Source organism: Martes martes (genome assembly GCF_963455335.1).
Source record: "Martes martes genome assembly, chromosome: 5".
In the NCBI taxonomy this organism is placed as follows: Eukaryota; Metazoa; Chordata; class Mammalia; order Carnivora; family Mustelidae; genus Martes; species Martes martes.
Window position 1 is genome coordinate 54,214,456 of NC_137892.1, and position 12,436 is coordinate 54,226,891.

A 12,436-nucleotide genomic window follows, 5' to 3' on the forward strand; every position below is an offset into this window, starting at 1 on the left:
ACCATAGATCCCAACTAACAGATTCTTCAAATGACATCAAAGGTGATGCCTTTGTTTCTGAAGGAAAACCTAGAAACAGAGAAGAGAATGCGCAAAAGCATCTCCTTGCAGTATTTTTTCAACATGTTTGTGTCCCCCTGGTGGTAAGTGAGAGCAGGGATGGCCCCAGAAGACTCGGGAGCTGGAAGGGAATGGCCCCTCACACCCAGGTCTCTGGGCAATTGTAAACACACAAAAAAACAACCATTTGTAGCCTGTGTAAAATAATCTGTATCACCTTTTCTGAGTCCACTCATGCAGGGATATTCTGTTGTCACAACCACAAAGTGATCCTAGAGCTTGCTTTAACTTACCAGAACTTGTGTTCATTGAATTTGTTTACTTAATCTTATTAAAACAAATAAATAATGCTGTCATCTTAGGAGACCACCCAACTCATTTCAGTGAGTCTCTCGGTGTTAGAAAGTATGACTGTCAAATTTGTTTGCTTATTCATTGATCCCAGGAAAGGGTTAATGAGAACTAAGAACGTTTATTGAGCCCACGTGTATTAATCCGGCCCTGTGGTGAGAACCAGAGATACCCAGTCCTTACAGAGCTCACTGTCTAGTGGTGAAGCAGACATGTGAAAAGATGAAATTAGAATAAAATATACCACCTGTTGTTAAGCACACAAAAAGAGTCACAGATAGAGAAGGGAATCCTTAAGTGCCCAGAAGAGCATGGAAAGAGCTTCATGGAGCAAGTGCTGGCATTGGGTAAGAGGTAACCTGGAATGACTAAGGTTTGTGTAGCAGAGAGCAGGGCCAACACAATCTTCTAGACAGGAATGAATGACACATACCAAAACAGCGTTGGTGCAGGACCTACCCGACTTGGGAAATGGTAGGAATTTCCCCCCTGATGAAACCCAGAGTGCTGGGGGAGAAGGGAGGGAACAAGGCTGGGGAAAGAAAACTAGTGGTTGTGGCCACCTGGAGCCACCCGCGTTTATATGGAGAAGAGTGATAAAATTAGATTTGCGTGGTAATGAGACCCTGCTGAAAGTGGGAAGGATGACTGGCTGGAAGGTGAGATCAGAAGACAAATAGATTAAGGGTTGGGAACAAATAAAAAAAAATAGTAAGAGAGTCAAGAGATGGTGGAGTCAAGGGGTGACTTCTGGGTTTCCGGCTTGAACAGCTAGGGTGTGATGTGATGTTTGCTAGGAAAGGAAAGATGGGAGGGGAATGGATAAGGGGATAGGTTATAGTCAAGACAATAAATGAGAAGAGATCATGGGAATGCAGTCGAAATGAGGAAGCGTGGTAACTGAGAATGATAGTGCTGAGCTGATGATAAATACAGGCGGTGAATATGGTGGGAATATATTCCCGCTTCATGACTGACCATGCACTGACCCAACTTCAGTAAAAAGGCATTTACAACTAGATAAGAGCCCATGTGGAAACAAAAATAATGATTTAACCTATCCTTTTCATATACATCTTCTTTTGTTAAAATAAGGCATTCGTGGTTTTAAAAAGATGCTTCAGTGTGTTATCTTTAAGAATCAGTGCTCCCGATAATCTGCCTTTTTCCTTCCCTGTAACCTATTTGCAAGTAAAATGCTATAGTTGAAAAAGGTTAGTAGGTGAAGTTACATTTATATTTTAGACTCAAAAATCCTGCTTCGTGATCTTTGTTAATTTACTCCTCTCCTCTCTTTCTCAACCTTTGTTTAATTTATTAGTTCTGTCCTATCTTTTCCTTCCTTAATATAAGAAGTCACTAACATCATTCATCCTTCAAACCCACTTCCAGCTTGATCATTCATATTCCAGCTTTTTATTTTTTTATCTCATCTTTTATTTTTTTAGCTTGCTTTATAGAGATTATCAGGATTAGCTGCATATTTTAGCATGCATTTCGATCATTATGTATTAAATGTTCCCTGCTTAGTATTTTACTTCAGATCTCTCCTGGATTCCGAATGTCAGGGAGCGTTTTCATGGCTAAGCATGCCAAACTTCCCCATCTCAGTCCTGTTCCCGGCCAGCCTCATGATGCATGCTCTGTCCAGGTTCCAGAAGAGGTGTGGTGGAAGAATTCTTAACAAAAACATCAACCCACTGACCTATCCTGAGGCAGCCTGAATCATCTGATTGGCCTTAGAATCACCCTGATTTTCCATGAATCCTCCAGGCTAAGGTTGGCCCGGAATAAGACCAATGTCAAAGCCCAGGAGAATAGTGGAGCAGTAGACCAGCATCCAAAAATGGGGAAAAAAGATGAACTTTGACCAAGAATTTTAAAACATGCTTATTTCAGATTTATAATATCTGACTCACATCCACAAAAGTTTCCCCATGCGCTTGACTACAAGTTTTCTGTTTTTCATTTTCTACCTTTATAAAATCGGCCTAAAATACCACTCCCTTTTTCCTTCTTCTGTGCTGAATCCTGTGCCCTCTTTCCTGCTGTTCACATCATGGCTGAGATTATGTGATCATGGCTTTTTGACCTTAAAGATTTCATGAATGCCTCATTACTTCTGACAGTCCCTATCTAGACTAGTACCCCAGTTTTTAAGTAATCAATGATATAAATCTCCTGAGTTTTAACCAGTTTCATACTGCATTGTTTTCTAACTTTAAAATGATACATTCAAAAAATGGTCGATTTGTAATAGTTACCTAAAAAGAACAAAATAATAACTGAGTTTTAACATCATGTGAAACAATAACATTCAACGGTGAAAAAGAAATTACAGTTACAAAAATACTACACTAAGACTCCTCTTTCCCCCTCTAGCATCTGAGCATTCTTTCCTGTTGTGCTTGTCCAACCATTAAGTCTCTCATTAATGCTGTAGACATTTCTTAAGCTTCTGCGATGTGCCAGACCCTGTGCTAAGTCCTGGTCATACACAATGGCTAGTAAACAATCCCTCACCTCCAGGAGTTCACTCATGGGAAAAAAACATATAAATAGAAATTCTTAATCCTATCTCTGGGAATGCATCTTTGTATCCAGAGGACCACAGACAACACCTGACACAAAGTAAGTAGCCCTTAGTAAATGTATATCAAGAGGTCTGGACCCCACTACCATTTCTGCCTCCAACCTGCCAGACGGCTTTGTTCCAGTATTGAAACCTCAGCATAAAGTAAAAAATGTGTTTTCTGTTCATTCGGCAAGTGTGTGTTGAGCACTTTGCAAGTGTGTCAGGCTCTGTTCTATATTGAAATTCCAAAAGTGAATGAAGGAAAGTGCTTTGTTACTTGCCTCATGAGCTGGCAAGGGAGGCACATAAGTAATAATGAACGATAAACACTCTAATAGAAACAAATATATACAATAAACGAGTACATGAATGAGGGAGAAATTAATTCCACCCTAGTGATCAGAGAAATCTACAAAGAGGAGATGATGTATTAGCTCTGCCTTGAAGGAGGACTGTCCCAAGTCCAGGAAAGAGATACTGGTGGGCTCATTCAGGAGCCCAGCTTGAGCAAAGACACAAGGTATGGAAGGCCAGTTGCGTATGCACTGTTATTCCTCCCCTCTGGAAGACATGAGGAAGGACCGGATGATCCTTGGTGGTCTAGTCCAGGATTAGAATACCTATAATTTTGCGAACAATCACCATCTGAATGTTGATATGAAATAATTCCTACTAAAAGACATGGGTGGGTGTTTCTTTATGTTCTATACATTAAAAGTCTTCAAATCTTTAACGTCTTTTATTTCCATTATTTAAAGATGAAAAATTGTTCAGTGAAAAAAATTTCAAGTTCAATATTAAGATTATCTTTTGAGGAAAGGAATAAAATGAAACAATGAGAATCTCCAGCTCTTCCCAGCCTTTCCTTGGTAGGACTTAATATCTGGTTAGAAAAAGCATTAATAACCTGGAGGAAATACAGTGTTAAGGTTTATATTTTCAATCTTTATTAAAATTTCACCACAAATGAATAATTTGGAGTAAAATTTAATTTTTTATAGTCTGTACTAGATATGATTTGCTTGTCTAAATAAAAATCTACCTACCAATTGTAGTAAATTTGCAGTATTTTAATTGTCTTTTCATTTCTGTATTAAGAACAAAGAACTATGGAACAGGAAAGGTAGTGCAGACGATCCTTACAGTTTTGGTAATTAAAACCTATGGAGAAATTTCTTGGCACCTGATCTTCCCCCAGCCTAAGTAATCTGTGCTAGAAATCACACACACACACACACACACACACACACACACACACACACAAACTGCATACAATTTTATAGGCCATTTCAGAGGTTTTTCATTTAACTTTGCATTGCCTGATTTTCTAAAACCTGACTGCACCAAACAGTATCCGTGTATAATATAGGTTTTCTGTAATTGTTTGCTGACTATATTTTAAGTGAAAGAAGTCGTTCCCTAGGGCAGCCACTTCCCAGCCTGGAGGGACCAAAGCAGCAGCTGGGTAGCAGCACACAACCTTGGGAGGATATTTACGAAAACTCTCAGAAACTTCGCTTACAGACTGTATCCATTTCAATGGCCTCTCCTTTCCCTATGCGTATTTACTGCTTTGTAAAGATTATTCAGCTTGTTAGGAGTAGACGGTTATTTTCATAAAGCTGTGAAAGACGAGCACAAAAAATGATTTAGTATTAAAGAAAAGGAAACTACCTTTTCTAAGTTGAGGCCTTTTTTTTTCCCTTGGCTTTTGTGCGAACATGACATTCATGGAACTAATAGAGATAATTCTTCCATGTGTTCTTGACACATCAGCCCTCTGAAGTAAGGGTAATGCTAGCTGTGCAAGAAAGGTTGGTTATTTGGAGTTCAAGAAAAATTAATGGGTGTTTATGGGTTTTTTGCAAAAAAGATTTGAAATTGCTGCTGTACCGTGGGTAGGTACAGAAAAAGAAATGATGAGAATATTCTTTTTTTTTTTTTTTAAGATTTTATTTATTTGACAGAGAGAGAACATGAGTGCACAAGCATGGGGAGCAGCAGGCAGAGGCAGAGGGAGAAGCAGGCTTCCCACTGAGTGGGGAGTCTGATGCAGGGCTTGAACCCAGGACCCTGAGATCATGACCTGAGCCAAAGGCAGAGGCTTAACCAACTGAGCCACGCAAAGCACCCTGAAAATAGATATTCTTGAGGACTAAGACTGCCGACTTGGAAAGAGGTTGAATGGTTGGAAGCTTTAATCTGTGATGGTGGTTCTCTAAAAGAAGCTTAATTTTATGTAAATAGCAGTAACATAAAATATGTAGCTTCATTTAATTGAAAAAAGGCCAATAATTTAGTTATTTCTTTTTTTACTAACAAGAAATAATTAAGAAAGGGAAACCAGTTTTAACCATTGTATACAGAAGGGTTTTTGTAGATGATAACATAATGCCTAAGACGAGAAATGAGAGCTCCATGTGGCATTCTTTTTCATTTATATTCCTTTCAGTAACGAAATAGAATCTGTTCCCTACATCTATTTCATTAGAATTTTTGAAGCACCTGTCACCTATCATCGTCAGTTTATATGTATTTCAAGTTTTCCTGATGAACAAATGTAGTAATGCAGGGTCCATATGTCCACAGTCTGGGAGGGGAGAGTCCACGCGGTTTTTGGATTACCTGTCTGGACTCCCTTTCCCATTTATTGTTTGGAGTATGTCACCTTCTGTCAATCTAATTACTTTAAGAAACGGCTGCGCTCAGCTCACTGCATGACAATCGCTGCCTTGTGAAAACATCCCAGAAGCCTGTGCCGTCAATTGATCTACCCTAAAAGTGTCACTCTCACATGGAAAGTTGAATTCGGTATACACACTCACTCAAGATTTACAGAGTTCTCTGAGGGAAGAGTTTCTTCAGATACGGAGCAGGAGAAGCTGGTTTCAGTAGATCTCTTGCCTCCTCTTGACATACAGAATCAATCTTTTCACAACACAGTCACGGAGAGACACTTACAATATATGCAGCCAGGACTTCCAGCCCCTGCAAAAAAATAATGATTTAAGTGCCTGCATTCCCTGACCAGTAACATTCGTAAAACATCAGAGAAGCTTTCAAAGGCCAGGGGCAGAGATTTTGATTTTTTTCTAGAAAAAGGCCTGAAGGAATAATGCTTATTTATCCAGCTAACAGTCCCTTTATTTTTTTTTTTTTTTAAGATTTCATTTATTTATTTGATAGAGGTCACAAGTAGGCAGAGAGGCAGGCAGAGAGAGAGGGAGAAGCAGACTCACTGCTGAGCAGAGAGCCTGACGCGGGGCTGGATCCAAGGACCCTGGGATCATGATCCGAGCTGAAGGCAGAGGCTTTAACCCACTGAGCCACCCAGGCGTCCCCTAACAGTCCCTTTAATTTATACTGACTGTTTATTGCTATGATAAAGACAGACTTGGCTGATCTAACAGTAATTCCTTTGTCATCCTTAAACAACTGTAGATTTTTAATATAATAAAGATAAGAGTTCCACATGCACACGATAGTATTTAAGTTTATGCCATCACATCCATCTTCAGAGCCTTATATTTCTACCATAATCATCTGTTCTTGGCAAAAATGTGTTCTACAAGCTTTCAGCTGAGGATAATATTTTTGAACAATTTTTTCAATGTTCTAGTTATGTGATTATGGGAATTTGCAACTCACTATTAATTTGCCCTTGGGTTTTGTATTCGTATATCTCAAAATGCCCCTTTTTTTAAATAATACAGTTCAACTTGAAATAAGACTATACCTTTCAGTGTGAGAGATATTTCACTACTTAAATACTGGTGATTTCATTGAAAGATAATGTAGTCAGATACAAGAAGAATTTATAAGGAGAAAATGAGCCACTGTTTCCCGCCCCCCTCACTGCTGTTTCCTTTGTGACTTCATGCCATTTGCTTTGTTTGCTTAACAGTTTATATAATTCTTTAGGTACAAAATGAGCTCTCAGTTTAATGATTTTTTAATCCAAAAACTGGTAATTGCTTTATTGACTAATAAACATTCCCACTCTAAAATCTGACCTCTAGAAATATCAATATTTTAGCGATATTTTCATAGCTTCACTTAAAGCTTTCTCACAGCCCAATTTTTAAATTTTTCTACCTTAATTTATTTCAGCATTCACCCTGCTGCTGTAGTTGTATGTGAGAGTGATCTATTCCTCATCCCTCCCTTTACAAGTGCGGGAAAGCCTGGGCAGGGGAAGGTGGCCCATATTGCCCCCAGCAAGAGGCCAGAGGTGTGGACTTTCTTGCTTGCCCACGCTGGTTTGAGACTTGGCATAAAGTTTCCCTAAAATGTTCGTGGAAGACTTGTGAGAAATAATGAGTTAACATTTGTGGAGATCTTTCAATAAACTGTAATTGATGTTTGAATTTTTATAAACCAAACACAGTATCTACCCTCGAAAGCTTCATAAGAATATTTAGCACACATGTACGTGCCAGATGGATTGTAATGACAGTTGATAGGCCTCTCCTAGCCCTTGCGTTCTGTTGTCAAAAATCTGCACATCAAAACAACTATAATTTTTACAATATGATTTATTGGCTAAAAGATTTGGGTGCACATTGAAAAATCTACTGTCTAGATTAGACTACAAATTAATGTTATATAAGATAAGACTTTAAATTAAGGGTTTATGTAAGAATATTCCTATCATGCCTTGTAGAAATACAGGCAGGTAAATTTTGAAAATCGTCAGATAATAATTTCTTGATCTGACATCTTTCTGTACATAAGTGAATTTTTATGAAAAATATGCAAGACACTCAGAAATTATTCTCAAGGATATGTGGAGATCAAAGCAGAAACACATCATAATACAACAGTTATCACCCAGAAGAATACTCTTGCGGTTGAGATAATGCTAACAAAACAGCCTAAAACAGAAAATTAAGTTAGTGAATAAAATTATTATTTTAAAGTATTGTAACATTCTTTGTAGTATTATTTTAAGACCCCCCCCCCCAGTTACTTATTCTGGGTAAAAACGATGGCATAGATCCATGGTAGGGGGACAGGTGGCCCCACCAATTATAAATTCCCTAAGATTGTAAATGTATATATTATCCTCTTGTGTCAAAATATTCATTTTTAATATTCAAACATTATACCACATAATAAGCTGTAACCATATGTTTATTTGTTATATTATACCACTATAACATTAATAAATATTTACAGAGCTGCCGTGTATCATAGATGTATTAGAAATGGTAGCTCTCTTAGTTTGATTTTAAGTGAAAATCTTCCATGCCTCAGAAACTAATTTTAAATGTTACATTTGTTACACGTTGATAAGAGCCAAGGAGTTTAAATTGTTAAGACTGACACCCCCTTTTTAACTCATGTTGTTTTATTTATTTTCCCCAATTGCATGAATTAAAGATGGAGTGTTATCTCAGCTTTTGCTTTATTTGTACGTGAATTCTGTCTTTAATAAAGATGAGCTCTGCTGAGCTTTCCATTAATGAGAGACACATAGGTACCCAGCCCTTTATAAACGATGTTGGTAGTACCAAGAAAAATCAGAAATGTTGCTAGTCTATTAATAATTGACATGGCAAGCCGTGTGATTAATCAGAAGTTTTATGACCTCTAAAAGATAACATTATCTCTGTAAATTAGATGGTGTACAATTAACTTGACAACCATCAGTCAAAGGGGAGAAAAAGAAAAAAAAAGAGGGAAAGTAAAACTCAGGACTCCTGACTCATACTTTTTCTGTTACATTGTTACACTCGTGTTTATCCTTCTGTGACAGCTGAGACTAGACCAGTCCTACGTTCAGGAGACAGGAGGTTCAGGAAAAGGCACTGACTTTTCACTTTCATGTGTCAGCAGTCTCAGGGTGATCCTACTCAACTGGAACCAGAAGGAACTTTTGCTACTTTGGTAGTTAATTGACTTGGTTGCCTATTTTCAGTGTTCTCTGGCTTCCTTGCTCAGCTTACGGAAAGTGAAGCTCAGCCATTTTGACTTTTATTTCAGCCTGTGTTTAGGCAGATAGCTTCTCAGTATTATCAATCTCGATACAGATTTTCCCAGGTACAGACTTCTAACCAGACTGGACAAAGGCGATTCTCATTATGATCACGGTGTCTGGACGTTCTTAATGGGTGCTTTGCAAGAATATCACCTGGGTTCTCTTACAGCCTTTTGCTGTCACGCGCACATCCAAAGGGGTGCCAGCACACCAGCAGCACCGACCATTATGTTAAACTCAAACTAGAGATCCGTTTCCATTTCTGCTTTTGTCACAATCGCAAATTCCGAAATCATTGTGTAACGCCCTGACTTCTAACTTTCCTGTGGGAAGATGGTGTTGCAATTTGCCACCTTACTTGTATTCTTCTGTAAGTGTCTGTCTTTAGATACTTGAAGCACATATGACTTTTGTACCATGAAATTTCAGCCCTCGTACCGTCTTTGTTCATTGACTGAATTTCGTTGTAAAGGGAATATTGCCCTTTTATTTTTTTGTAACTAGTAATGGGTACGCTATTGAAATCACTCCCGGGGGTTTTCTCTGTGGTTCCTTTACCCTAATGTAAAAAAAGCGTATGTAATAACAACCTGAAATACTGGACAGCTTGAACTTCTCTAACACCCCTGAATGTCTCTTACAGCCTCTGTCTAGGTTTGAACTTTCCAAATTATGTATTTCAGACGTTGAGAAAGAAGGGCCTTAATGGCTGTGACAGCCCAGATCCCGATGCAGACGATTCAGTAGGTCACAGCCCTGAGTCTGAGGACAAGTACAGGAAAATTAACGAAGATATTGATCTAATGATCAGCAGGCAAAGATTGTGTGTAAGTACTCGGAACACCCTTCATTTGTTTTACTCTTGATATTTCTCTGAACCTGGCAGGCCTTGAACAAGAAAGAAAACAAAGGCTGTGAAAGCCCCGATCCCGACTCCTCTTATGCACTCACCCCACGCACTGAAGAAAAATACAAAAAAATTAATGAAGAATTTGATAATATGATCAAGAGTCATAAAATTCCTGTAAGTACCGAAGGTAGATGGCTGGTCCGCTGATAACCTGCTGCAGTAACATCCCTTAACCCTTTCAGTGATGACTTTCTCTACGAAGCCTTAGAAAGTCAAACCAATAAAATAGCCATCTCATCCCACGGGCAGTGCGTTTAGAAAGCAAACCCTAAGGGGTGCTGAACTTAGGTAATCTAAGAGTTGCCATCAAGAAGTTCATTCAGAGGCAGAAGGTATACAGGCAGAAGAGACACACCCTGAATTTACACCGTCTTTAAACACATGGTTCACACGAATCACATGCACTGGTAAAAGGCTTGACTCTCCTGAACGAGCCGGAGGATTTACTGTGGTATATGCACATATCCGTCCTGAGTCCGGGTACATGAGTAGAACCGCGGTTCTCCCACGATCGTCATCCAAAGGGAAGCTTGTTTCTGAATAAAGCTTCCGCCCCTCTCCCTACACATGACATCCAACAGCAGCACTGAAGGGTTAAAGCTAATGCTCGCTGCAGGGAAAGAGACTGCATGAAAACCTAATGGTAAGATTTCAACGTTGTCTGTGTGCTGGGGTGATTTGAAAGCTTTATCAGAAGATTCGCTTTGCCTACACCAACGTTTCCCATGCTTTAACATTTGGCTAAGTTTTTGTCTTAACCAAGTCAAAGGATGTCTAACAATCAATCATATGCCTTGCCAGATATTTAAGAGAAATAACTCCGCATGTATTATTTTGTTTGCCCACATAGAGAGGGGAAAAGTACATACCTTTTTTTATACTCTGTCATCAGTCAAGTGATGTCAATTTTGTGACATCGAGTGATGCAACTCAAAGGTTCACGTGCTTTCTGAATAACTAATGTTAGAGTCTGAAACCCTTATTGTGTACCAGCTCTTTAGGAGGTAATTAATTCCTTTCTCAAAAAAGAACATTTTTCTTAAGTTAGCAAAACACCCTCAACTCTGCAGTGAAAATATGCCTCAGCAGTTACAAGCGCAGATATTTGGGGACGAGAGCTCTAGGCCGCGTCCACATTTGCACTCACAGGATAAATTAATGCCCTACACGTAGGAAGTGCACAACGAACCTGTGTTGAATTAAATCGAACACTTTTAAACTCACTTATATAAAAAAATAAAACTCATTAATAAAATATATGAATATTAAACTTTCTATCCTCATAAATATGTCTGCTTCTTTTGTTAAATGAAATAATGTCAGCAATAGAGCTTTTGTGGAATCAGAATTACTAATACCCAGTATTCGTGTATGAGCCACTTAGCTAAGTGGCTCAAATTCTTAAAGGTTTCGTAAAACCAAGTACTACCTACAACACATCCACAGTGGGCACTTGATCAAAAATAAAACATTTCCTATCAGACATAGCAATGCATACATTGCTATGCATACGGAATTCTTAAATGATAAAATGCCCATTGAGATTTTATCTTGCCCAGAAGAAGGAACCCCTTGCCCAAAGAAACCTCTCCTTTGGGCCAATTTTTAATTCTTACGGGCTGAGTTTCACTTACTATAGAATATACTGGTTTAGAGCTGCTGGGCATAAATGTTTGTGAAGATGAGACTGTAGGTGTCTCAAACGGAAGGAATCCCCTGTCCAGTTAAGGAAGGGCAGTATATACTATACTGCAGATCACGCTCCATGGCCGTGATCCTAAAGTGCGTGGGAAGCTTTAACCCCTGGAGGCTCTGGGAGAATGCCCGTATTTGCACAGTGGATCTTTTTCCCATGCTTTAGGAGAAGGAGGTGTGATGCATAACCTGGACTCCCTTACAGTATTTCATCCTGTCCTGCAAAGAGTACAAAATCAGGATACATGATTTCTTAAGAGGTGCAGTGGTGTGTGGCGGTGGATGAAAAACCACATGAGAGTTTATAGGGCGGGCTGTGAGAAGGACTACACAGCTCCTAGCTGTGCCTCTGAGTCTTCGTCTCTGTAGTAAGTGCTTCAGGCTCCACAATGAAAAGCCCAGTTTTCGCACATCGCTTTCAGTTGCTGGAAGTAAATTTTGTTGAAAGTTTCCACAGCTGCTAAAACATTTGCAGCAGGGCAAGGACACTCTGCCCTTTGTATGTAGAGAGTGTCTCCACCTCTTTAAAAACATTACAAGACTGTTTTTCTAATTCAAAGACCCAGTTTGAAGAGTTTCCCTTTTAAAATAGAAAATTTAATATTGCAATCACCTGTTACGATTTAATTTATGCCCATATTCCTCAATTACATGAAATAATTCATGGATGATTTGGAATCTTGTTGACCAGCATTTCCTCATGTGGGGTTTGCCACGGTTCATGCTGGGCCTCACAGCAAGAAAAAAACAGTTCCATTTGAGGAACCAGGAATTAGGAAATGGGCTGAGGGAAGGAGGCGTGGTTGCAAGACCGGTTGAAAGTGAACGGGAAGGGAGGAAGTGGAAATAGTATGTGTTTTCTTCA

The 12,436-nt window shown here is 39.0% G+C and overlaps 1 protein-coding gene across 7 annotated transcripts in view; it reads left to right on the forward strand.

Moving 5' to 3' along the window:
- Positions 1-12,436, forward strand: part of MEF2C (myocyte enhancer factor 2C) — a 171,324-nt gene that overhangs the window by 121,009 nt on the left and 37,879 nt on the right. For 4 of the 7 annotated variants that reach the window (XM_080803588.1, XM_080803591.1, XM_080803592.1 and 1 more), the window contains one exon: positions 9,650-9,793. In XM_080803588.1, coding sequence (XP_080659714.1) covers positions 9,650-9,793 — 144 coding nt within the window. Of the gene's footprint in view, positions 1-9,649; positions 9,794-9,852; positions 9,991-12,436 lie in introns of all 7 variants that reach the window. The other 3 variants (XM_080803590.1, XM_080803593.1, XM_080803594.1) reach the window with 2 other exon arrangements.